Here is a 27654-nt window from a genome sequence, read left to right as displayed (position 1 = left end):
TACGCTGAGAAGAGCTTGCCCTGGTGCTAGAGGCTAGCACAGCGAAGGCAAATGCTAAGCAGCAAAACTTCTGCCTACTGAAATGGAACTTAAAATTCAATTATTGTAAAGTAATCTGACGAAACTGCTGTTTCTAGGACCTGGGCAGCAAAGATCTGAAAAGAGAGAAAATCAGTTTTGTCTGTCAGATCGTGCGAGTGGGCAGGATGGAGCTGAGGGACAACAACACGAGAAAACTCACCTCTGGGCTGCGGCGACCTTTCGGAGTAGCAGGTAACTCCTTCTTGCGTAGAAGGTTGGGTGTGTGACGCTGCTGTGGGGTTGTATAAACTCAAGGTTGTTCCCGGGTCCAGGTTAATCAACTTGATTGCTGTGTTGTAGAGCTTCCTGTAGCTTCCAGGACTTGTGTTAGCCAGAGATGCCAAAGGTTATTTGCGACATTCTACAGGGAGATTCTGAAATTGGGCTTGTTGGTAACTCCATCCCTCTTCCGAGTCGCCATGTCTTCCAGTCCCCCAGGGTATTCCCTCAGCACCCCTCTTCCCATGCTGATGACTTAATTCAGTATCCTTTGTTTTTGTTTTCAGTAATGGATGTTACTGACATCATAAATGGAAAAGTTGATGATGAGGACAAACAGCACTTCATACCCTTTCAACCGTAAGTAGGGAATGGTTTCAAGAATGAGCAGAAATGAAAGAGTTAAGATTTTAACTTTCATTTAAAAACCAAAAAAACCTTTCGATTGGAAGACGTGTTCTGTAGATACTCTGAAGTTAATTTATTTCAGTGTGATATTTTATCTTGATTAGTACTTACTAATCTTTCTTCTTGATAATTTCCTATTTGTTGTAGTAGTGATAACCCCAGAAGCTTTTGTTTTTAAGTCTTGAGTTTAAAGCATGCATTCCCAGTTTTGCAGTCTTGTTTTCTTTTTGTTTAAAGATGTCAGGGTGATCAGGCGTAGGAGGTGAAATGCTTTAAATAAGGGCCTTGCTGGTTTAGCTCTGCCGGAGATCGATAAAGACTAGCAGTGTTAGCGACATCCACTGCAGGTGACTTCTGTGAAATTAGTAAATGACAGCATTTATCTTTCTCTTAGTAGTAGATATAATTTCATAGTAGGAGCCACAGTAATTGGAGTACAGACAAAAGCTGAGAATTCGAAGGATGGCTTGATATACCTCCTGTGAGGTCTGCTCATTATTCAGCTTTATCTTGTGAGACTTTTACCAGAAACCTTAGGTATTTTGGTTGGATGGTAAGGGAGAGGTTGTGTCTGCTGCACGTACCTGTTATAGCTGGTTCACAGAATCAAGGAGACACATCTGGCACGTGGACCTTGTCTTACTTCTGGTCACCTAAAACTGCAAACCTTTCCACGGTGAGTCTGAAGGTGCTGACGTGGAGTTTGACAGATACTGTTTTACAATCGTTAAATTAGCTAATAGCAGATAGGGAGTTTGTGTCCTCTAAAGTACGGACATGTATGAATTTAATGTAATATCAAACATCAGTTTTGACTTCAAGCCACAAAATCGTATTAAGAAATATGGGTTTAATAGCCTGAATTTTTGTGAATAGATAGATGTGTGCAGAGAAAGTGCTTTTAGAAGTAAAAGCTTATTAACAAAAGAGAATGTGTGGCAAATAACTCTGTTCCATCCATAGTTCACAGGTTTTTTTTTTTTAGTTCCATGAAGGGATAAGTCAAATAAATGTGCATAAAATATGAATACTTAGTTCTCCCGTTGTGTGAAATGTTAGACTGCCATCCGTTCAAAAAGGCAAAACATAGTCATGTTAGCTAAATTCCTTGATCAATATTTTTCCGAGGGTTTTTAGTAATATTAAAAGAAAATAAGCTCGAAATAGCGTAATCTCAAATTAACTTTGTTTTGGGAAACTGACTTAATTCAGGAAGCCCTTGTGGTTTGCAGATGTAGGGCAGTGAGAGGACTGCAAGGTCTGCAGGCGCCATGGGGAGCCGAGCGGGGGTAGGCCTCGTGTCCGAAGCGGTTTCGTTTGCGTGCAGCGGTGTCGCTGGAGTGGTGTAGGGGGTGTTAATGTGAAAGTCAGAAGCACAGTTCCATTTTTCAAGGAGAACAGGGGTTTTTAGGGAGGAGTGTGTTCATGGTACGTTTATTGTGTGGTAAACAATAGCAAGCTTGTTTTTTTAGTGAGTGTGGAAGTATGCAATGAAAATGAATCTTTGTGTATCAAAGTGGCTGCTAATGGAACATCTAGTTTTCTGCTCCATTAACGCTAATTTGTTTTTTTTCTGTATATATAAATCAGCTTTTTGAAAAGATGTACAATGTGATTTTTTTTTTTTCTTTTCCGTACTAAATTAAAACATTCTTCTGAAAAAGTATATTCCAAAGAGTATGAATAATGTGAAAACACATGATGAATACTGGTGTCATTATTTCCAACGTAGACTTAGGCTGTATATATGAGCCACATTTTTCTTCTCGTCCCATGCTTTGCCTCTGTTGTACCACATGCAATTCTGTTTTCATATCTTTGTTTGTTTGTATTCATTCACTAGCCACCAACACAATGGCTGTCAAAAGCACTTGGCAAGATTACTTAAATGACACTTAATGCTGCTGTTTATGGTTTCCATCTTTTCATTTATTCATCAAGTTTAACAGAACGTTTGAGTTATCTGCTTTTCTTCTCCTGTGCCATTTCTGAGGGATTTAGGGTGGCTTTTCCTTCAGACGGTGTGCACTGCTGCTTAACCTGTAGCATGACAGAAGTGGCCCTGGAGGTGTTGCAGGGCTCACCTGCTATGTTATGTTAAAGAGAAATCTGCCTGTATGGGTTTTCACTGCTTAACGGGGGGTTCTTCGGTGGGAGACATCCTCCTGTCCTCACGACGTGCGTCCCGGGGCCTGTGCATGCATGTCCTTGAAGGGAGAAGTCACAACGCAGGAGTGCTGTACTTCTCTGTGGTAGATCAGCATTCTTCTGATTAATGATCTCCCTCTGTCTTTCTTGTTACCTTTCCTGTCTTTTGTCTTGCGTTGACTAATAAATACTCTTTGTCACAACTGTGATATGATCTTTTGTGTTCCCTTGTTACTGTGACTTCTGGTTTTCTGTGACCCTTTGTTTCCTGGTGTTGGTCGTCATGTGCATCCTCCAGGCTAGCGTTGGATGACGCCATTCGACACAAGCAGCTGAACATATCATCCCGTTTTTCACCCAGGGTGGCAGGGGAGAATGATTTCCTTCAGACTGTTATAAACAAAGTGATTGCTGCTAAAGAAGTTAACCACAAGGGTCAGGGTACGTACAGTTCTTTATATACACCGGTGTGCCTAAAACTGCTCGCCGCTTGATTTGCAACGTGTTGACGATTTTAATTTTGGAATCAAGGGTGCATAATATTACCTTCACTTGTTCGCTGCTGTTGAGAAAATGCGTTTGCACGGTTTGTTCCCCTCCTTCCCCACCCTTCAGGGCTCATTCTGTTATTCCCCCCTGCCCCATGCCTTCCCCCTGCCCCAGTGTTAACTCTACAGATGGTCTGCGCTTTCTGAGCGTTGTCCAGCGCTCGGACATCCTTGTATTTCTGTACTGAAAACGATGGCTCTCGTGCCCTTGAGCTGCCGACTTTGGCCTCCTCGTGTCAAAGGAAGGGATATTCTCTTCCTTCGCCTTAGTTTTCCGCTTCACAGCTGCACTCGCAGCGTTTGGCTCCCTCTCAAGAAGACCAGGGCATTGTTCCTGCCAGCACCACCCTGGCTGGAGCTCGGAGGTGGAAAGGACAGAGCCAGAGCAAGAGAACCCTGCTGGTGCCTTGGCTGACGGGCTGCTCGTGTCACTGCTCGGAATTCAGTGTGCGCTCTGCAGCCGGGAAACTTGAGTTACCTTCCAAAATCTGGGCTGTTTTTTTTTTTTTTTTTTTTCGTGTGTGTGTGTGTATACTTCGTGGTGATACTGTGTCTGCCCGTTAAAAAGTGAATGGTGTGGTGGCTCAGTTCTTGCTCTGCTGGCTTCAGTATTTTCTTGGGAGTCTGGGTTAACACAGTGTTACACAGCCAGTGCGGAGTTTCCACCAAACACTGTGTGTGTGAATATCTGTGTCGCTTGTAGGGGGTATCTGAACAAAAGAGCCAAGGAAAATCGTGTACGTTTTTGCTGATTTTTACTTATCAATAACAAATAAAAACCTTTTTAAAAATTATCCATTGGCTAAAGAGAAGAACTTAGATCTGCTTTCCCCCTCCCTGTTTTCACCTGTGGCCAATGTGTATTGGAAAGGAGGAAACATCTCAGCTTCTTCGATTTATTTCGGATTCTTTCCCTAAGAAAGGCAAACAGAAGAGGATTGAGAGTTGTTGCTTAGCCCAGCCAGCGTAGGTACAGTGGCTGTTTAATGAAAGAGCAGCTGTTAGAACCATCTCTGGCAACGAGTCAGCATATAGCCTTTTATAAGAGATTTTAATAGAAAAGAAAGCTAGCTGCCAAATGTATACAAAATGAATGTATAGATAATTGTGTGTGTAACAGGGTAACCCACAATTTGTTTTATAGATGAAATTTTTTTTCGGTGTTTTTCATAGATTTTAATTTCAGGATTTTCTTCTGCAAATTGCTGCTGTAATTATTTCACGCTTAAACTTGATTGCCAGTCACTTTACCAAGCATAAGACTTCTTCAGTTTTGGGCTTTTTTTTTTTTTTTTTTTTCACTTGGGTATCTTTCTTTTTCCTATAACAAGCGTGCCTGATGTTAGTTGGCAAGCAGCAGCTTTTGTGGCTGCTTCTGCTACTGAAGAGAAAAATGTCAACTGTGTAAAGCTGATGCTGTGGATTTCTTTGTGCTCAGTGCAGTAAAAACAGCTTATGGGGGTGGTGGTGATGAATCAATTCAGGGTACGTCTCTGCTGGTGGTGCTGTCTTTGTTGGCCTCTCGATATCGGTTGGTTGTAATACTTAAGTTTTCCCACCCCAATCGGTGTTGCCGCTTCTCTTTCTTCCTGTGGAAGATAAACATTTCATTAGAAAGGACTTATGGGAGAGTTCGAAGGATAGATGCAAGCTTGAGGCAGTTCTGCTAATGGCTTAATAACTGTATCTCCATGAGACCCTTTGTGGAAGACTCCAGTGATAAGAGAAGTCTAGTTCTGCGGGGAGGAGGGCTTCATGCCAAGGGCACGGTCGGCTTGCTTGCATTCTCACAGTCCAGACCTCAGTAGGTCCAGCTGATAACCAGGCGTTTCCTTCCTCCTGTCTGTCCTATGGTCTTGCCAACCTTTTTTTCTTCTGAATGGAGACCTGTTGTATTGACAGTTTTAGACTGTGAATAAAATTTTTAGCTTTAGTAAGCCCTCGTAGGGGAAGCTACAGGCATCTGGTTTTGAACACTAGCCTAACTCCTCCCTGCTGAGATGCCTTCTAGATGGTATTGCTGCAAAGGGCACAATACAAAGGCCTGAATCCTTATCTTGCACAGATTCCCAGGGTTTTTGTTAGCCAGTCAGCTTCCAGGGGAGGATTTAATACAATTTTCCAGAAAGTCTGACATAATCAGACATACTTATGTGTGCTGTACTCACGTTTCTGCTTGAAGCGCTGGGGTTTCTCTTGAGTGTTCTGAAATACTTTATAAAGTGTAATTTTTGTAAGTGAAGAGCGGTTGCTTTAATATATGTTCTTACATTTTAGAATGTGTAAAGAGAAAGTTTTAGTAACTAGGAAAAAACCCACCGGATTAATAATTGTGGTTTTTACACAACAGGTTTGTGGGTGACTTTGAAACTTCTTCCAGGAGATATTCATCAGATTAGGAAGGAGTTTCCACACTTAGTGGATAGGTCAACAGCTGTGGCTCGGAAAATGGGGTTTCCTGAGATCATTATGCCTGGTAAGCCATTGTGTGAATTAATTCTGCTTTGTTATATTTTAACTTTCTTTAAATATCTGTATGTATGGAAGCTTTGGGGAAAAAAAAAAAAAAACAACAGATTAATTTGAGGTATGGTGTACATTAGAAATAATGGATCATCAAAGGATTTTGTGTAATTTAAAATAAACGTAAAATACTTCGGTAGTACCTGCTTCATGTGCTACATCGATAAATAAAACTGAACAACCTCCTCTTTTTCCAGTGAAGAAAAACATGTACGAAGTACACGCTTTGTACTATCTCTCTAGCAAGGACACATGTAAAACTTAAAAACCAGAAAGATTTTTCAGATGAACAGGCTTGATTTAGAGATACGCAAGTCTCTTAGGGCTCGCACTAGATTTGGATAATGTGTTTGAAAGAAAGCCATATTGTCTTTTTTAATACATATATTCCATGGATGTTCAATTCTGGTGTTTACCAAAGAAACCCCGACCCCAAAGCGTGGTGCTTGTCAAAAATAAGAGCTACTATAAGCAACTGACTACAGAAGAAACCCTGCACTGTCTTTTTCAGGTTGATGGGCTCTGGAGGATCCGTTAGGTATTTCCAAAACCCATCCCAGTTCCAGCTCTCCCTGTGATTGCTGACTGTGCGTTTATCGGGTTTTTTACTGGGTATCCAGTATGGTGTAAGTGCCTCGGCACCTCTGCTTGTCCTGATCGTATGATGGCGCATAAACCATCTGCCTCATGAAATTGTTGGAAATACCCTGTTTCCCCAATTCATTTTCAAAATTCCAATTGAATAGGAGTGTAGTTGAAGAGCGTTTTAAGACATGAAGCTAAATACAGCCCTGCCTTGCAACCAGCAAGCCAGCAAAAACATCAGACCGCTTCCCAATGTAAGGAGTTAAACAGACCTCTGTAGGCTGTTAAATATTTTTAAGTTGCGAAGTATCTGTGTATGGGATAAATTAATGACTGTGGTGAAACTCATCCTTTCAATTTAATAATGACAGAAGTTGTGTTAAAAAAAATGAAAGAAAAAGAAAAAAGTGGAGCTGACGTTTTTTGGGTGATTTGGTACATACTGTTAATGACGATGCGGTATTCTTTCAGTCCAGAAATGATGTGTGAATTTGTTTGTTAGGTTCAGCTTGCTGCACGATGAGTGGATAGCTCAGACTTGAGAAGTTTTAGCACAGTTTTAGCTAAACGGTTGATTTCAGTATTACTAATTTTGAACGTTCGAGATATTGTGGCTTTTCAATGTTTTGCCATAAATATGTGTGTAATTGCTGTTACTAAAATGTGTTGGTCATCGTTTCTGGTTTCACAAATCAGTAGGTATACTGTAAAAACTGCTAAGAACTTCGTGCTTTGCTTTTTCTTTAGGTGATGTTCGTAATGACATCTATGTAACGTTGGTTCAGGGAGATTTTGACAAAGGCAGTAAAACAACGGCAAAGAATGTAGAAGTTACAGTGTCCGTTTATGATGAAGATGGCAAAAGATTAGAGGTATTGAAGTGTTGAACGTCTGTTTTTTGTTTTATTTTGATGCATATCTGTTTAAGCTTTTTCAACATCTTTCTCTGTGTTTGTCAACTGAAGTCTCCATTTTTATGTGCAGCAAAACTTTCTCCTTTGTCATAACTAAATACATCTTGTCATGTCAGTGTGTGCTCTTGGGCACTAATTTCGTGAGGAGCTCTGAGCGTGAGCCATTCTGCGTTATTTTGACCTACTTTGCTGATTTATTTATTTATTTTTTTTTAATTTGAATGAAAAAGTAGAGTTTAAGATGGACATAAACATTTCCTCTTTTGTTTGTGTTTTCAAGAGCGTTATTTTTCCTGGCGCTGGTGATGAAGCCATCTCAGAGTACAAGTCAGTAATATATTACCAAGTAAAGCAGCCTCGCTGGTTTGAGACTGTAAAGGTATATAAACTGTTACAATAACTTCCTCTGCGTGGGTTGATATGCCATTAGTATAGTTATATAAACTGTTACAGTAACTTCCTCTGTGTGGGTTAATATGCAATTAATACAGGTTTCAGTGGAAAGCCCTGAGAAACAAAGCTAGGGAAATTCAATGCCTGTGATCACGTTTAGCAGGACAAAAGGAATAGCTCAACGAACGCGGGGTTTCAGGGACTACTGGAAAATAATTTGACTTTTATGGCGTAATGAATTTTATTGCATCCTTTCGGTCAAGACGATTGTTACGGGGGCACTCCAACATCTGTGCAGGAATGGTTTATTCTATTTCCGTGAAGCTGACCTAGAGGAGCAGGATATTAAGGTTAAAACATAATTACCATAGTGTTGTACTCCTCAGCGTTTTGGCATCTGGCTGGCTGTGCTTTTAAGCTTTCTCGGTTTGCTTGGGTAATAACATTTTAGCTTAAATGCCAAGTTTAATATTACAGAAGAGGCTGATGTTAGCTTTATAAGATACGTTCTGTCTAGCTGTAGTCAGTGGGTCAGTGTATGTGTAGTGAGAGGGGACTTACAGCTACTCCCCACACCATTGCTTTAAGTCCAAGAACAGCATCTGTAAACGGAAAGTGGCTGCTAGGGAATGGCAGAAACCTAGAGGTGGTGTTGGGGAGCAGTGTCCAGCACTACCACACTGGTAGTATATGGGGTACAACTGTGCATGGGTAAGGGGTACGTTCAGCAGTTGTACTTTGCTGCTGCTGATAATCAAGTTCACCTCTACCAGTCAGACTCAAGAGGGGCTCATTCCTGAGCTGGGAGGAGTGGTAGGGGAGGCTTTGAGGTTACAGCCCCACATCTGAAGTTGCAGGTCTTGTCAGGTAACTTAGCAGGCTTGCTTCGTTCCTTCTCCCTGTCTTGGTGCAAGAATTGGCGGTTTTCCTGGGGAATCTGTGACCTTTCGGAGTCTCCTATGGCAAAGTGAAGCTGGTGCTTAACATTAATCTTTTTGAAAGCACCGAGCATATTGTTGAAAGGTGTCTAGATGAGATTTGGTAGCAGTTGATGATGTTTGAAGATACTGTACTGACTGTTCTTCGTCCTCTCTCCCAATACGTGAAGGTCGCAATCCCCATTGAAGACGTGAACCGCAGTCATTTAAGGTTCACGTTCCGTCATAGATCATCACAGGACTGTGAGTAATTCAGCCTTTTCATTATGCTTCTTGTCAGAGTCTGGTGCCAAAATCTGCTGAAACAGGCCTAACGTTCCTAATCTGTAATTAACTATTGTAATCGCTTTTAGTGCGGGGATAAGTTTTTTTGCCTGCTTGTTTTATGTCAACCTTTCAGCTTCTTTCTCCCTTTACATCTTCCCACTCTTACCTATTGACATCAAGTTTTTCCTTTCCTGCCCAGTAATTTCTCCAAGTCAAATAAAAGGGCTAGTGAATAAAGCTTTCGGTTAGCAACTGATACTTGTGTATCTTAGAGGCAGGTGGGTAGGGAGTAGTAAAGGTATTTAACAGCCCCATGTGTGACGTGGGAACGTGGCTTAGCATCAGTAATTGAAGACTTGGCTATTAGGAAACTTAGTTTCTGCTTTTGGTTCTCAGACTGAGGTTTTTTGAAGTAATTTTGGTCTAAAAAAGTATTTGAGCGTTTGTGGTTTTCCTCGACTTCCCTGTAATGTTGCTGGCAGCTGAGATGCTTTGAGCTGTGGAGGATCAGATTGAGTCAGCCAGACATCTTCTGTTTGTCGGCAGCTGTTTTCTAGTAAAGTTTGGGGATTTGCCTTGCTTGTGATGATGTTCATTCCATATAGTGATACACACTCTTGATAGGAAGGCCTTTCTGCAAAATTTTTTGCTGTAGAATAAATGTGTAGACAAAAGCGTTGATCAGCCAGTATCCTGGATGTGCTCTAAGACATGTAATACTCTTCAGGTATACCTGTCTTTGTAATATGTAGTATATTGCCCCAGAGCAGTTACCTAATTGAAGCTGTGTATTTTGCAAATTGATCATTAATAAAAGATTTCCTTCGTTTAGAGAACAGCACTTGCTAATGAAAACAATGTGCTGAAAATCGGTGTCATTAGTGTCAAAATTACGATTGTGCTCTACGAACCACTAGAGTCAGAAATACTTTTATGACAACTCAAAAATTGAGGTTGGCCGTGGTTTAAATATTAACTAGAGGCCGTGCCTTAGGGCTGCAGGGCTTTCCCACAGGCTCCTTGGGCTGTCTCAAGCTGATGGCGCTTCCCTTCTGGTTTTACTTCTTATTTTACTTTGTGGCTTCTCTTGCCCCGTTGTTTTGTTTTTACTCAACTTTCGGTAATAGATTTTGAACAATGAGAGTAACTGGCTGGTGCTGGTTCGTGTTGGTTGTAGAGTGCGTCAGCTTTCAGAAACTTAGGGTTCCCCCTTCAAATGATAGAGCCCTGATGAGATCTTCAGTGCTGGTCTTTAAGTCATTACTCTAAGTACCAAGCACTGCCATTCTTCTCACTCCTAAAAACCTGAACATTATAGGTCCATCAGATTTCTGTTTTGTTTTTAAAAAGTTGCTTTAATCCAGCTTTCTGAAAGAACAGACAGAATACAGAAATATTAAGCCTCTAGTTACTGTTGATGTGGTCAGATTCTTATACATTTATTTTGCGTTTTTTTGATCCTGTCTTGTGTTTAGAAGACTCTCCTAATTTCTTGTACGCTTTCTCCATCTGAGAATCTTCACTATGGTCATTCATTTACAGGTTATCCATGTTTTTGAGGTTTAGGTGGACTGTCTGTATAAGTATCAAATACATAATTATGTGTTGTGTTTGGGTTTGTTTTGTTGGGTTTTTTTTTTTGTAACAGCCAAAGATAAATCGGAGAAGATATTTGCCCTGGCATTTGTGAAGCTCATGAGATATGATGGAACAACACTGAGAGATGGAGAACATGACCTTATAGTTTACAAGGTAGAATTTTGAGATGCTTTCATCTTTCCATAGCAGCTAGCTCAGCTGACTGGCTTCTGGTGCATTACTGTTACACAATTGCACAGAAAAACGTGTTATAGACCATCCTGTTAGATCAAGCAACTCCATAGCCAGTCCTGTGCAATTTGCATATTTGGCAGATTGATTGTTAAACCTCGACTAGGTTTTACTGGGGATGTTTTAGTTTGAAAGGCTCTTGTTGCTGAGTTTTGTGTGGGTCTTCATGGTTGGGAAGAGTTACTTCTGTAGCCCTTTAAATATCACATCTTGGCTCTAATCTGTAGACAGGTTAGTGCTAAATTACTGTTACCAAAGATCCATTGAATAACTCTGATTCTGGAGCAAACCTAAGAAAATCCAGTGTAAATAATAAAATTTTATTATTACCCGGGTTTTTTTTAGTAGATATTTTCACATTTTTCCATGTTGTATTTAAAACACCACTGTAGGCAGAAGCAAAGAAGCTGGAGGATGCCTCAACGTATTTAAGTTTGCCATCCACTAAAATAGAGTTGGAGGAAAAGGGACACTCTGCCACAGGGAAGAGCATGCAGAACCTTGGAAGCTGCACCATCAGCAAAGACTCTTTCCAGATTTCTACTCTGGTTTGTTCAACAAAACTTACCCAGAACGGTAAGTTCATAGACCTGCTGGAGCTTCTGCTCCTCATAGTTGGGCTGGGGTTGTATGTACTGACCTTCCTGCCTTCTCCGTCCCCATTCCTCTGTGGATGGTGGGTTGTTTGCCACACAGACTAAATTGTTGGGATGCAGCAAAGGCGTCTACTGAGCGTGTGTGCTATCCAGGCTCTTCTCTGCCCATGGGCTTTGTTTTGCTTTAGAGCAGTACATGTCTCTAAGAAAAAAGAATCCAGAGTTAAATGGTAACAGGGATATCGTTGGCCATGTAGCTGAGACTTTTATACTGCAGTACACTGCAAACAGGCTCTGTGGCATTTGAATTCTCTGTGGGGATGAATAATAGCACTAAGGAAGAGGGTGAGTTTGCTTTCAAGAGTAGGTAATATCATGGCTCAACAGCTCCCAAATAAGCTGTTTTATGTTATTTCCAAGGTGCAATATCCGTATCTTACGTCTGAAGAAAGCTCTGATGTTTTCTTGTGTTGGGCAGAAGGGATGTGAGCGTGAGATTACGTTGCATGGAGGTCACTGTCATGTTCACGCATCTTCGCACGGACACAGAGTACCAGGAACGGAGTTGGCCTGTTTTGTAAAACTTGGCCTTGGATGCGTTTTTCGTGTGTATTTGTCAGCTGGCTGACTGCATCTGAAGGCTGTGCAAAGTAGAGCTGATGGCAGCAACCAAAGCAGATATTTCACATTTCCAGACTGTGCCCTCTCTGTAATTTTTGTGCTTCGTTGCTATGGAGCAGTCCCTTGTTCTCTTTGCTGCACCAGAAGTAAACTCGGGAGTGTGGGTGGGTCATTGAGATGTGAGTGAGTCATGCCAGGGAAAGGGATCATTCCTTCATGACTCAGGAGAAGGGAGGGCTCGGTTCAGCTAGATGTCAGGAGCCGAGGTGGTGGATGAGGAGGGCTTGGGATGGGGGTGGGGTGGGTGGGAATAATGATTGGATTGTCACGTTAATGAGTTCTCTTCTGTCCAGGGGGAAAGTTGCTACGCTGGCACGACTTTGTAGTCAACTCATAATTTTATTGCAGTGTTTTTCAGTGGCATCTCTGCTATAGCACATCCGAGGTGTTTCATATTCAGAGCACATCGGATTCACTGCAGTCTGGCAGGCTTATAGCCTAAGAGGGTGTTTAGCAAAAAATTCAGAAATGATTTTGGAATTTCATAGCAAAGATGGGATCATAGCTCAACAGTAACACAGCGGTTTTGGGGTGTTGTAGAGCACAGAAAGCAGCATGTGGAATGGAGCTGCTTTTTGTTTGTGATATGATTAGGTGGTGTTTTTATTTTCCTCACGCTTTCCTAGTGCTTGTTAGTAGTTAAAAGTATTTCATGGTGATCAATATATTGATGTTGCTTTTGCAGAACTGTTGTTAAAAGTAAGACTGAGCATTGTTTCGTGCTTAATTTACATATAATTTGCTTTGAACTTTGGATCTTTATTTAATGTTACTGTTAATTATGTTGTCTGTGAAACTCTTTCTCAAAGTTGCCAAAGCCTTTTTCCCTTTCTTCAGAGTGTTTTGTCGTTATTAAACAAGATCACCATGTGTCCTTAAGCAATTTAGAAAAGAAAAAAAGTCGTCATTAAATTCCTCCCTCGAGTATCATTTTTCATCTAAAAATCAGCAGTGCTGTTCAGATTATAGTTTCTGAAGATGATTTTTAACTTCTGTAAAATTGTTGGTTAAAATTCTTACGTTCTTGAAAATAAGTGAGTAAAATGCCATTATTATCCTCTTTTACCAAAATTTTGGTCATCTATAATAGTTCTTTCTTCACCCTCCATAAATATCCTAGAATTGACTTTAAGACTTATTTTTAGTAATTCTGAAAGGATGTTAATTAATCATATGTCTCTTTCTGCATTGTATTTGACGTCTTTTTGTATGTAAGCTCTTTGAACACTCACTTGACTTCGGTTCTCCATGAACTGTAAGTTATTCATGTTGATTTTTTCTGTTAGTAATTGATGTCCTTAGCATCTGAAAGGTCTCCAAAATAGCAAACTTGGCCACTGGTAAGACTTGAGCTATTTTCTTTGAGATAAACTGATAGTATGAAGTATCTACTTAGTTAATATTTGAGCAGTTGTTAGCGATTTATGGCAGAATATATTATAGCCACACATTTCCTGGCCTTTTCTTAGACTTTGCATTTAATTTTGAGGAAGAGTAGCAACATAAGCCAAAGAGGCGGACCAGGTGAAAACAAGCTAAAAACCCCCAGCCTCCTCAGGAATCGGGGAGATCAGCTCTTGGAGGCATCAGAAGTTGCTCTTCATCATCACTTTGCCTCTTGACCAGATTCTCCTCCTTTGCCATCTGAGGCAGAAGAGAATGTTCTTCCTCCCGTATCCACAGGACTGTGGCAGTGCATGCCTTTATTTTTATTCTGCTCTCAAGACTTTCTGTAACAAAGGTGTCCTCCTTTATGGGCTGAAGGAATGCTTTGACGTAAACATCAAGTACATTTTTGTGTCGTGAAATAGAGCTTCTGTATTAAAACTCTGGAATTTAAGAATAGATACGAAACTCTTATCAAATTATGGAGATGTATGAGTTGAAGTCATCACCGAGAGTGCTGCTGTCACCTGATGTATTAACAGGCAACGTGGCACTGGTCCCCACCTTCTCTAGGGGTGGCTGAGTCTTTGATACCTCGCACTTGCTTTGCTACTGTTCATGTCTTGGGGGACACTGAATGCATCAGCAGACACACCGAGTTTGTGTGTGGGGGTTTTGTTTGGTTTTTGGTTTTTGTTGGCGCCTTTCATTTTTCTTTTTAAGGTCAGAAGTGAGAAATTGGACCCCACGTGTCTGCTTGCAGTTGACGACATCTCAGTAGATCTCTCTGGGGTGGGAAATGTTGGGCCTTCTGTTCTTAGGGTAAATGGATAGCAAGGTCTGTTTTGAATCTGTTCCTGATCTCACGTCCAAGTCAGGGTTGTGTGCTGACTTTGTTTTCCGTTTTCTGAGGAGCCTGTTGACCTATGCCAATCCGAGGTCTTTTCTCCAGTGTAGACAAGGCAGTTTGGGTATTTGAATCTTCTTTTTCTGTCAACTAGCAGCTGGAGATACCAGGAGGTACAGAAGGAGGGGCAAAATGGCATCAAAAGCGACGTCCCCCTCAACACGAAGACTGCCTGTGGACAGTAAATCTTACCAGTGCCTCTTACAGGAGTATGGAGATGGATGTCCTTTCATTGTCAGGGTGATGGGAACAGAACTGAAATTGCATTAATGGGCTTGCTGGAAGATTTTCCTGATTACCAGTAGCCAGAGAGCTGTCTGGTGTTCTCCTCATGTATTTGCTGTTTTGAAGCACCCAGGGTGTCTGTAAGGCCTATTCGAAGTGTTTCTGTTTTCTTTTCTGCCTGAAGGACTCAAACCTCTAGATGGTAGTCACTGTTACTGAGCTGGAGTCAAGACTTTGAGGAACCAAGGAGACAAGCCTTTCAGGAAAGTGTTGAGAGGAATTCTACTTAGTCATTCAGCAAAACTGAGGATTTTAATTGTTGGGTTTTTTTTTTTAGAGAAAGCAGTACAGATGCTATGACAAATTCAGGTGCTATAGTGGCATAAAAATGAAGATATAAATACAGAATTAAAACAAGTCATAAAGAGTGGAAAATCAAATGCTTAAAGTCAAGAGGGAAGATTATTTCAAAGAACACATGGAAATTGAATTCAGTCACTGGGCTTTGAGCAAAGTTTGGGTGAGAGAAACCTTTGCATAGATACAGCTCAAGGAAAGTATATACCCAGGGAGTTGGACTATTTTCTTCCAATTGCTAAATAAGATGTAAAAGAAAACCTTCATATGTAGTCAATATAGTAATAAATACATTAACTGAAATAAAGTAGAGTTGCTATGGGCTACTTGGCAGGCTAGATGTTTGGCCTAACCCTTTCCAATGAAAATCCTCGTTCTGTCTTCTTCCTCAGGTATTTTCTGATCACATAAATTGCACTTGACCTAGGCTGACTACAGTATTACTATTTACTATAGGCTAAAAGACTGTTTTACATTCTTACCCTAGTCTACTTACTATATTGTTTTATACCTAAACCTGTTAAAAGATTGGGATTACTCACTGACTGGTATTTCGCTGGGGTTAATGCTTGCAGTAACAGAGTGAGTGCACGTTTTTACTGTACACTGTAATTTATTTTTCTCTTTCTGGGAATTGGACTGCACTGACATTTTCTGTTCACAGATGTATATTCATTTAGCATTTTCTGTGTCATCGTGCTGAAAGTACATGTGGGTTTGTTTTCTTGGGCAATACATGATGCCGTTCAGAGATAGTCTGTGGGCTGGTTTTTGTTCAGCTCATTTCTTTTGTCAAGCTGATGCCTTTTTAGAAGCCAGAGTGAAAACAAATTCAATGGTGGAAAGCTGATCCAAACCTGTTTGTGAAACACTCTGGGTAACTCATGGAGGCATCTTTACTTTTCTTCCAGAAGCAATTTTTCTGTTAATGTTCAGTTTCTAAGACCTTCGTTTCATCCTATAGACTTCTTGTAGGATATATTAAAAAGAAAATGTTTTTTAAAAAAAAGAGGGCTTGGATTATTCAAAGCTTTAATGTAGTGAAACAGTCTTTACTTCTGCTCCCAAAGAGATGATAAGAAGGCTTGGTTTGAGTGGTGCTCAGGGGGGAATCTATCCCAAGGAGAACTGCAGTCCATTCCGCTGGAAGTAGGTTTATTTATTGCTTAGAATGAAAGATTTTAGGAAAAGTGCAGCAGCTGCTCTGGGTCTCTGCATATAATTTCCAGAATATACTCTGCAGATGCATGCCTTGGTAAACATTTTGTTGGTTGCTTTGAAAGTTTGAATAGAAGAACTGGGGGGGTATTGGTTGGGAGAAGCCATCTGTTCTTGTTGTTTAAGAGTTATATTGGGCAGAATCCACAGAATATTAACCATATTGGGGGGTGGGTAATGTGCAGCAGTAATCTAGTGGCTAAACTGAAGGTAAACAGTCTTTAAAATCTTCTATTTATCTCCCTTTGGGGGCTTCTGCTGTCGATGACTTACGGATAGTTTGTTTTGTGCTGAAAACTGGCTTTTAATGGTGCAGGGAAGAATTTTTTTCCCTGATGCTGGTTTGGCTAAGGCACGACGAGCTTGGGGTTTTGGGTTTGTGGGCAATCCAGGTCACATCTCAACAAATGCTAGGGTGGGTTTAACTTACTGGTGCTCCAGTGTGGTTGTTACTGTTTACTGGCATGCTTATTTGCAGGGGAACCCCAATTGTGAGTTCCTCGTGAGAAGTTTTTCTTAAAGGAAACTGAAAAATGGTGATGTGGCTCTTTATGACTAATAAAAGAGAGCGAGCTTGCCTTCTCTATTCCCTGATGTATCAGTGAACGCTGAGGTGACACGATCTTAGTAGCGGGGTGTAGAATTTGGGGACAAGACCATCTGCAGTCGATTTGGTTCGTGATCTGGTCTATACCCTAGTTCTCCATCACTTGGAAGCAGTTTGGGCGTTATGAGTTAATAAGCAGACGGCTTTCCACCGAATTAGCTTAGTTTGCAACTGTTTGCCTTGCATTGTGCCTTATTTTCTTTTCAGTTTGTTCAGTGAGAGCTGAGAAGCTAGAAACATTAATGCTGGAAGAGTCACGGCCCTGTAGATGTGACTGTGTCGGTGGCTGACTAATTTCATTTTGGCATCTTTTTCTAAACACACAACTGTTGTGTACAACAAATCAAAACTGAGGGATCAGACTTTCTTGGCCGAGATTTTAATGCTGACATTTCAAAAAGCACGCTGCTTTTTTGAAAGCCTTTCAGAGTTCTTTCATGACAGAAGTATTGTACAAGGTTTCTGCAGCGTCAGAGGCATACTAGAAATACCTTGTTGTCCAGTGAAAATGGCTGACCTAGGGAAGTAAACCTGTTTGTCCTGGAATAGTTATGGAGTGTGAGCGAAAGTAAATATCCTGCGTGATATAATTGGTTTTCTTATTCCTAGTTGATCTCTTGGGACTTCTGAAATGGCGATCTAACACCAACCTGTTGCAGCAGAATTTGAAGCAGCTGATGAAAGTTGATGGTGGTGAAGTGGTTAAGGTAACAAGTTAATGTCTTTAAAAATAAATTTGGTATCATAATTTTGCTGAATCCCATATTTTGAGGTATTCTTATCTTTTGTTATGTTCCCAGCCCCTCAACCTCACTGCACGCACTTGCACATTAAGATGTAACCAGGTATCTCTCAGCCTTCAGGATGCTAATGCCCTTCTCCCTGCCCTCAAAGAACATTTCAGATGTTGAGTACTGGTAAAACACACGTAAAATGCAAATTTCTGAAAATGTAGAGTTACTTTTTAGCACTTACATGAATTTTTATGTACAGTTACATCAAGGCAAAAGGTGTTTTTCATGGCAAGATTTGAACATCTTGAAATTCTTGCGTGGTGATATTAAATGTATTTTTAATATATGGATGTGGAATGTGATTCTCCTGTGTGCTGCTGATATTTTTTTTAAAAAAATGTTTATCCTGAAAATATTTAGCTGAGCTAAGTTATTTACATTTGCTAAGGCCACTGAGTGACTGTAGAGACCTACATAAAGGCAGATTTAGCTGTGGAAAAGAGTAGGCTGGGACTTTATTGAATGTGTTGTAACAAATCAAATGTAGAAGAGTGTCAAAAGATGTAATGGGCTGGGGACAGATGACCCTTAAGGGCCTGTAGTGTGTTTCCTTACTGCAGGAAGGCACCTCTCCTCGTTGGTTCTTCCACCACCTGGTGTCAAAAAGTTATCAACATCAGTGTCTGCTGGAACCTCTTGGCCTGTGGCTGCTCAGCTGTAGCAAATATCAGAGTAGTTGAAGTGCCCCGTGAGAACCAGGGCCTGTGGTTGTGAGGCTGCTTTCAGCTGTCTGTGGAAGGCTTCATCTACCTCCTCATCCTGGTCAGGTGGCCTCTAGCAAATGCCCACAACAACGTCACCCGTGTTAGCCCGTCCCTTCAGTCTTCACCCATACGCTCTCGGCTCATGCTTCATCCCCGCCTAGGTGGAGTTCGATACGTTCTGGTTCCTCTCTCACGTGAAGAGAACTCCCCCTCCACACCTAGTTGGCCTGTGTTTCCTAAAGAGTACGTAGCCATCCCTGAGAGCTCTCCAATCCTGCGAGCTGTCCCACCATGGCTCTGTCATTGCAATGAGATCGTGGCCCTGCGACCACGCACAGGTCTCCAGCTCCTCCTGGGTACTCCCCGTGCTGCCTGCGTTGGGGTACAGGCGTTTCGGAGAGGTAATTGCGCACGCACGTCTCCCTGGAGGGATGGGGGAGGATCGCCGCACGCACCCTTGAGGCAGTTGGCCTTCTGGCTCTCCTCTGGGGAGGCAGCTATGGAAAACTTGCCGCTGCTCTGCTTGGCCTGGTTTGTTCGCCAGTTGGATGCGATGGCATGAGCATTGCCACTTTGTACCCCACCCTGTTGAGTAGGGTGAATATAGCATCTCACATGATTTGTTTTCCAGGAAGGTGCTACCTGCTGCTGTTTTGTTGTGGATCATTTGATAGCTAAAAACTTGACAGTGATACTTGCTTCTGCCGAGCATTGTCATAGTTCTGTCACTTGTAATTTTCCCTCTGCCGCGTGCACTGTTGCGGGACTCGTATGAAATCCTACCCCCTTCTCCCTATTGCATAGCGATCTAAGCAGAGCTTGATTTATATATAGGACAGAAGAGTGAATATTTAATATTGCTCTCTTCACAATTTTTATTCTCTTTTTAGAAGACCAGTGTTTACGTTACCCATCTGTTACAGCAGTGTTCAGAAAATCTTTGTGCAGACTGCTCTGTTGCACGTTTGTAATATCTAGTTTGTTCCATTCTATTCTTCCTGCTTTGTTTTGTCCTTCGTGTTTTTAAATATGATATGTGGTACAGTCTATGTATATTTAAAAAAGTATACATGTGATAAAACATATTCAAATTTACTGTTAAACTATTTCTGTTTTTTAAAAACTCCAGTAAAATGCCTCTGCCTACTGGTGTTTACTTATCAGTAAGTAGAGATCAGCCAAGATAGTCATTCTGTGATTGACTGTTTCAGAAAAGGTAAATGTTATCTCCCTGTAACAGAAGCTCTGACTCCATTTGTGCATAGAGTCTATAGGATATGAGAATGTAAACTAACAGTCTAGAAATTATTCATGCTGGCTCCCTACCTGAGAATGTTTTCCTACCACTTTATACAACAAAAGCATCTATCCTGTATTCTTGCTGCTACATGAAGTCCTTGTGAACAGATTTAAAGCTTGAACTCTGCTAATGAAAGTCAGTATGTGCTGCCTAAATGTGAAACGAAGACTTAATCAGTCATGACGTGGCCTTCTAACCACCCTTTGCTGTTAAGGGCACTTAGCCAGGCAGTGTTTGGGATCTGAGGGTACTACTTCTCTTCAAGACAGAAACTTCTCCTGTCAAAGCTCAAAACTCTGCTTTACTCTTGCCTTCCTGCCAGCTGCTGGTTAAATGTGCTTTATTTGCACGTGCTCCTTCATTGAACAAACGGAATTATGAGAAGGCTAGCGTGGTTTTCCCCCCTCAATCCTGTAGTGAAATTATGAGCCGGGTCTCCCCTAAAACTGAAGTCTAAAACCAGCTGCAAGCATTTTGGCTTTTCTGTTTTTTCATCTTCAGGTATTAGTAGCACGACCTGTGGCTCCGTGCTCACTTGTTTTGAGGAAGTTTGGCATTCAGAAGTGTTTAGTGGTGGAGGTGAATTCCTGAGACTTAACTCTAGATTTAGCAGATAGTCCAGGAGAATCATGTTTGATCTAGGAGACTCATTGCACAGATAAAAATTTTTAAGGGAGGAAGGTGGAAGTCAGGCTGTTTCTCCATGGCTCCCACAGTGCATACAGTATCTCTTTGTAGTTGCAGTTTCAGGAATCAGTTGCCTTCAGCTTGTTCAGATGTTCTTCCCCAACTGTACCTTGTCTCGTCTACAAGACAAAAAGCCAAAATCTTTACTTCATTTGAGACAGACATGCTGGAACAATCCATGCTGAACCCCTTCTTTCTCAACCAAAACAAATACAAAGTGGGGCCATGATCTGTCTTCTTTCTGCCTTGGAGGAGCCCATGTCAGTTCTGTGTCATCTGGGGGAAGAAGCTGCTCAGACACAGAATCCCTTGTCGATAAAACTGAGCGTGATGATGAGTATCTCTGGGCCACACGTGGATTACTTGCTGCTGCTGAGGAGAAATACTGTAATTATACGTGTGTAAACCAGCTTTTATCCCTCTGCTTAACGTGGGTCCCCTGACACTAATCTCCTTTTACTTTCGTGTTGCACAGATCAGGGTGTCCAGCCAACTGGCTAGTGAAGACCCTTCTTCTGTGGCAGTGATAGAGGCGTGTAGGTTTTGGGCTGGGGCAGAAGGTTGTGTGCTCTGTTTCCCATGCCTGCATGTGTGCTCTCCTTTGAGATGGTGGATCTGAGGCTATGCAGCCGTGAAAAGCGATGTGCTCTGCGCTTTTCCGTGCTCAGCTCAAAACGACTGAGGATGACTTGATTTATTTGGCATGAGGCTGAGTTGCTTGTCTGGTTTGTGCTCTGAAACATCAGGTTTCAGAAACTGCATGATCCTCTTGATTGTCTGTTGAGACTGAGTTTTGAAATACATATTCGTTCTTTCACTGTAATAGATTAAACTTACTGTTCAGGTGTACCAAGTGTGATTTCTGACCTTTTTTTTTCTATTTGAGTGATACGGATGTGTAGCTAGTCAACTAAAAAAATCATTTGCTGAACAACAAAATGTTACATTTTCCTTTTTTTTAGCTAACTTTAAAACTGTTGTCACTTTGTAAAATATATAAATGACGCCAAGTGTGTCTGTAGAAACCTGTGTGACATCTGAATTTATTTTTCCTGTAAAATGTCATGAATTGTGTGTTGCAGTTTCTTCAAGATACATTGGATGCACTTTTTAACATAATGATGGAGAACTCGGAGAGTGAGACATTTGACACATTAGTGTTTGATGCTTTGGTAAGTTTGCGTTGTGGACGGACTAAAATGTAGATACTCTAATGATGAAGAAATAAACACTGTGTAAATGCTAGAATGAAGTTTACTAATGAAAAAGATCTTCTTAGCTGCTAGTTATTTATTATTTAATTTAAAAATTATATTTGAAGTTTCAGTTGGACTTGATCAAAAGGGGGTGGGATGTCATCCTCCCAGAAAAGATGGAAGCAATCACATCCAGTCATTTTAGTAAATTAACAGCAGAATTTAGGACAGAAACAGAAAATTTCTGCTTAGAACAGAAAACTTTGTTATGAACAGGAGGTTTTCACAGGAGCGGAGAAAATTAATACGTTGGGAGGATAATCAAAAGCCAAAGTCTGTGTGCTTTTAATGTTATTAATGTGTCTTCTCTGAAAATAAAAGTGGGTGAATGTACAATGTTAAAGGTTTTTTGAGGATAATGCAATAATTATGCTGTTCTTTCAGGTATTTATCATTGGACTGATTGCTGACAGAAAATTTCAGCATTTTAATCCTGTCTTGGAAACCTACATTAAGAAGCATTTCAGTGCTACGTTAGCCTACACGTAAATTTTAAAAATTACTTTTTCTAATGTGGCTTGCACAGTTTTTCCAGATAACGTTATTCAGTTACTTGTTAATGTAGTTTAATTAGGGCTTGAGAGGGTGGGAGGTTCTTGATGGAGGTGGGAGATAGTATGTTTTTCTCCTCTTGAACTAACAGTAATAAAACTTCTGGTCATTTGCATGGACGAAGTCTTGATTTTGTTGTATTGAAGGAGGGGATGATTTGACTGTTTCAAGAATTGCTTTGTAAGAAAAGTATTCATAAGCAATTCTCAGTCATACTTGAGAAAAAAATTATCTCTATTTAAGATACTTCAAATATTTGTTGTTTGGTGCATTAAATGGATGTTCTGCCCTGTATTATCTGCATTACTGTCACTGTGGGGAGGAAGCAATGAACAATAAAAAAACAAAGGTCCATTATTTTTGCTGCCTTAAGTATTTCTTGGCAGTTAGGTTCTTTGCTGCTGTTTCAGACTATTAGTGTTGGAGGAAAAATGTATAATGGATATCTTTGCAGTGTTGGGAGGAAAACAAATCCAAACTGGGAAACCTGCTGTGCACTTTGCTGTTACACAGTCTCAGTTATGTGGCTAGAAAATGTCTGAGAAGTGTTGATTTAAAATAGTGAAGAAAAGTTAGGCCTTTAGTCACAACTTTGATATTATGAACGTTTCTCGGAGTTACAGCCCCCGTTGCAGCCTTCATGTGAAATGGGTAAAGGATGAAGGATCTGGTTTTATGGGCAAGAGCTGAAGTTGGCCTTTTCAGTGGCAGGCATGGAGAGCATCCTTCCTTTCCTTAAATGAGGGGAGGTAGAAGGATATTTAAGCTTGAGGATGCCTGAAGAGCTGAATTCTGGCTTGGTTTTTGCCCAAAGGCATGACAGATTCCTGCACTCTCTCTGCCTTTTATTACACAAGTTTGTTTAAGTAAAGAGAGGTTGCATTGACAATATCTAAGTGGTTATTTGAAATTCTTAGGCAGTCTCCTTTTCAAATAAACGCCCATGTATCAAGGTATCTGTCTACTCAGTGTTATTTTCTGTTAGTGGTATATAATGTTGTACTTATTTACTTTTAGTGCGAATGGTGCAACATACAGTATAGCTAGGATGATTTAAAATGGAATTGCTTGTAGTTGCATTAAAATGGTGATTTATATTCATTGGAAGGGAGGTAGTTGAAATGGTATTATTATTTTAAAAATGGTTTCACTTTCAAGTTCGATAGACTTTACAGTGTGGAACAAGAGAATTTCCAATTGGTGTTATATACATTTTTGAGAAATAAACTTCACAAATTCTAGCCCCAAATCCATGGGAAAACTATGTAAAAGGGAAGCCTTGTTTAATGAAGAAACTCCCATTTTATGTGTTTTAATTCAAACAGTATGTTTGTATTTCATTTAAGTATTTTTATCATTTTGATTGTCATAGAATCATAGAGTTGTTTAGCTTGGAAAAGACCTTTAAGATCATTGACTCCAACCGTTAACCCAGCACTGCCAAGTCCACCACTAAACCCTGTCCCTAAGCGCCACATCAACAGGTCCCTCCTTTAAATACCTCCAGGGACGGTGACTCAACCACTGCCCTGGGCAGCCTGTCCCAGAGCTTGACAACCCTTTCAGTGAAGAAATTTTTCCTGATGTCCTAAACCTCCCCTGGTGCAACTTGAGGCCATTTCTCATGGCCAGTGAGGCCATGAGTAGTAGTAGTTGCACCTTTATAATAGCCTGAATCTGAATATCCCTAAATATCCAGCAGAAAATAAGTCTTACCAAGATTTGCTGTATTGCTTGTGTGTTGAATGGTGTTATGGCCTGTGTTTTTTCTCAAGAACAGGTTGCAGCTACTCACCAGCAAAAGCAAGAACATAATGAGTTTATTAGTTGCATAATTAATTTTGTAGCTTGGTGGGCACCACTTAGGCACATAATTTTTCTTTAAACCTTTCAAAATTGAAATTCTTCCCTGCAGGCACGCTTGTAACTTGGCTGTGTTTTTGTATTTAAACAGAAAACTGACCAAAGTTTTAAAAACGTACGTGGATAACGCTGAGAAGTGTGGTATCACTGATCAGCTCTTTAAAGCTATGAAAGCTTTGGAGTACATCTTCAAGTTCATAGTCCGGTCCAGGATACTGTTCAATCAGTAAGTACGGTGAATGCTGAAACCTCCTGTAATTCCCGTTGACAATATTGTTCAAAAAGTGTCAAAATATAACACCACACGTCAAAGTTGCTCAATATTACATGTTTTAGAAATATCTCAAGTTAGACCTTATTGTGGGAGACAGCCGCTCCCTAAGAGCAAGCCAGATTTCCTTAACAGAGATGTATATTTTAAGTAGTGAGTGCACTGCTAAAATAATGATGTGTTGCAGCTCTCTGTAGTTTAGGTCTCTGCACAAACAAAGCTTGCCACTGTTTGGGAAGCTTTTGTTAACAACGATCTGGTACTGTAACGGAAAGGTTGAAGGTACCGAGTAGCCCGACTGCCCTGTCCCTCATCCAGGCCTGGGCTTTGCTAGTGGCTTTCCTTGGAGGGCTGCAAAAGTCTGGGGAGGCTAAAGTACCGAAATTTTTGCAGGAAAGCAAAGGGACAGCTTTTCTGGATGGGAAACGTGACATTTGTCCTTGCATGGCGCTTGCAGGGCTCGGGGAGAAGCTGTGGTCTGCAGGGGGCTTTACTCGTGGGCCTGACAAAGAGAGTCAGAATGGAGGGACAGTGAGGGGGAGGAGGAGTACAAGGTGCACTTTTTTTGACACACTGCCTCATAGAGAAAGCCACAAGGATTGTTGGGTTAACTCCCCCCGCAGCTCGGAGCTCCCCAGGCCCCCTCCTCAGAGCAGAAAGAAGCGGTTGGTTTTCGGTTGCGGTTTGTCGGGCCCTGCAGCCTCAATAGGTTTTGGTGGGTGAGACGGGAAAGTGGAAGGAGAGAAAGAAAGGCTGCAGAAATCTTCTCCTCAAGACTGATTGTGGTTTTGATAGGAGAATCATCTGAGTTTCTATGAAAGCTCTTTCTGTGCCTGTAAAAGCTCTTTCTGTGCCTGCTGGGGGGCTGTGTTCTGCTTCCCACTTGTCCTCCTGCATGGTGAGCTGCACAGAGACTCAGTGGCGCTGTGTGCAAGTGGGCATCTATCCATAAAGTCAAGCATAAATAATTATTCTTAAGTTAATTTGGAAGTCAGTGCTGTGTGTTATACACAGTATATGTATATATATAAGTTATAAAACAAGTTGATGATGCATTTGTCTTCACTTAGATTCAATCGTTTTACTACCTGTTAGCGATGGTAACAACCTTATTAGAAGGGATTAATGCAGAGATCTGAAGTTACCAACTCTACCAACCTTTCTCTAATTTAGAGGTTGTAATTTATTTCTGTAGGAGTCTGAGATTCATAAAATCCTGAATGTCACTTACACTGTTGCAGGTCCTACAAGTCACTTTAAAACAGAAAAAAATAATTATCTCTTGCTGCAGATTAGATTTACAGACAATATGACCCTCTAGTATTGGTCATTGGATTTCCTTGTGCTAAGCACTAATTCACAGTTCTTTAGCGTTGGGAAGACACAGCTCTCAATGACAAGGGATTAATCAGCGAAGCTACTGAATGCTGAATGACACCGTGATTTGTTCTGCTGTGAGACTTAAATCCTGCCTGAGGTGTGTGATTTGAAGTGATTATAATGCAGAAGTGTAGCAGTGTTCTGAAATATCGTTAGTGTTTTACTGAGAAATCGCAATGTGCAAGCAGAATCTTTTATTAAAAAATATTACATATTTTTAACTTCAGTAATATGGTAGTGGACTGAATATATGGAGCATTTTAGTACTGTGATCACAGGCAAGCTTCAGTTCTGGTTAAATACATAGAAGCCTAGTTCATCTAGTTAAAGCCTGGTTGGCAAATCCATTCGTTCAGTATATCAAGATTTATAAAGGCAAAATATTATAAATGAACTTTAGAAATACCTTTATTTGGTTTATTTGATCCCAGTGGTTATGTTTCATTTGCAATAGCCTTAAAATTTTGGAGGCAGCGCTAGAAGAGTCAGCTTGGTGTAATCCTGGTTTTCTTGTAGCTGCAGTGTTTTTGTGCTTTATCAGGTGTATTGAATAAATGTATGTTAATAACTGACACATTTGTGACTAACTCGGTTATTTTTATTACAGTTTCCTTTTTGAAACGCAAAGCTTTTTGTCTGAAGCAGTTTGATTTATTGGACTGTCAAGTTTAGTTATTCTTTATGTTGGTATTAGTTTCACCTCTCTCATCAGTTCAGGGGGACACTTCAATCCGTTATTGAAATTGGGAGTTAACAAGTAATTTGTCCTGCACAACCCCCAGTTTTAGCCGAAAAGGGGAATAGAAGTTTGCACAGCAAAATAACACAGTATAATATTTCTTTCTGTAGCACTCTTTTCCCCTGTGCACTGGTTAAATAGCTTTTTCTAATATCTCTGGCTCCCAAAGGTTTATAAACTCTGTGTTAAAAATTTTACACGTAAGTTTCAGAGTAAAGGAGCAAGAACATTCTGAACTCCGTGTTTATCTTAAGATAAGCCCCTTTCCTTCTGTAATAGGTGGTCCATCATGGTAAGTTCAAACATGAAGAACTCATACTATGACTGTACATACAAAACTCCTGCGTGTGATGCTCTTTCTGAGCTGCAGACTGCATTCGAGACCTTCTTGCTACGTTTAACTCCAGAAGAAAATGGAGGAAAATAGAGGGGAATAGAACTCTTGCTGGGAGCTGCTCTTATGGGTCTTGGTGCAAAATGTTTGAGTGAGCTCAGGGACAGAGCTGGTGGAACCAAGGGAGGCTTTGGAAGCCCATTTGCTGTTGGATGAGGCTCTTGAAGGCAGTCAAAGCCAGATGGGCAAGCGTGGGGTTCAGATTAGACCTGGATGCCGGGTTCTCCTGGGCTGCTTTGAAGCACTGATCCTTTTTTTGGCGTTTTTTGAGTCATACTGAGTCTGTAGAGCTGAGGTTCAAGAAGTGTATTTGCAACAGCCCTTATGTAGGTGGGTTGTACATATTGCCAAAGGGGGAAAATAAAATTTTAAAGGATTTATGTGGGGCTAGTGGTCTTCTCCTCCTCCCTTTCCATTTCATGGTGAGAATTAGCTCATCCTACACCTGAAGCAGCGATCGTTCTGCCTTTAAAAAATTCAGGAGAGCTTCAGGAACATTCTTTCCTGTGCTGTATTGAAACCAGTGGATGGACCAAGTTCTTTAGCTTGGCTGTGTATTTTTTGGCTTTGGTGTTGCTTGGGTGTCTCAGGGTAGTTCTTACCCCCCTGAAAACATCTAGCAGAGAGAGAGAGACAGAGAGAGGGGTCCCTGTGGGCAGATCAGCTCTGAAAAATCCTGTCTGAAGGCACGGGGACCTGCCTTGTCAACTTTAGCCGGGGATTAGTCATTCTTCTGCGGCAGCTCTACTGACTATACGGGAAACTGAGCCTTAACTAGTTTAGTGTCAGTGAGCCAGAAATCAGAGGTGAAATACATTTTAACTTTAGCGCACCTTTCCCATGGAAAAAAAAACCAACAACAGTTTGGTTTTCTAGCAAATAC

General features: G+C 40.9%; 1 protein-coding gene across 1 annotated transcript in view; it reads left to right on the top strand.

Moving 5' to 3' along the window:
* DOCK1 (dedicator of cytokinesis 1) overlaps nt 1-27654 on the top strand; it is a 311635-nt gene that overhangs the window by 42158 nt on the left and 241823 nt on the right. The window contains exons 10-22 of the mRNA XM_086466312.1: nt 138-273; nt 588-660; nt 3155-3297; nt 5755-5880; nt 7260-7384; nt 7707-7805; nt 8928-9000; nt 10673-10776; nt 11247-11430; nt 17441-17538; nt 21399-21488; nt 21957-22057; nt 24079-24213. Of these exons, the coding sequence (XP_086322438.1) occupies nt 138-273; nt 588-660; nt 3155-3297; nt 5755-5880; nt 7260-7384; nt 7707-7805; nt 8928-9000; nt 10673-10776; nt 11247-11430; nt 17441-17538; nt 21399-21488; nt 21957-22057; nt 24079-24213 (1487 nt within the window). The remainder of the gene's footprint in view (nt 1-137; nt 274-587; nt 661-3154; nt 3298-5754; nt 5881-7259; nt 7385-7706; nt 7806-8927; nt 9001-10672; nt 10777-11246; nt 11431-17440; nt 17539-21398; nt 21489-21956; nt 22058-24078; nt 24214-27654) is intronic.

The sequence above is a fragment of the Leptosomus discolor genome, chromosome 6, assembly GCF_034619465.1.
Source record: "Leptosomus discolor isolate bLepDis1 chromosome 6, bLepDis1.hap2, whole genome shotgun sequence".
Lineage (NCBI taxonomy): Eukaryota > Metazoa > Chordata > Aves > Leptosomiformes > Leptosomidae > Leptosomus > Leptosomus discolor.
This window is presented reverse-complemented; position numbering and strand designations above follow the sequence as displayed.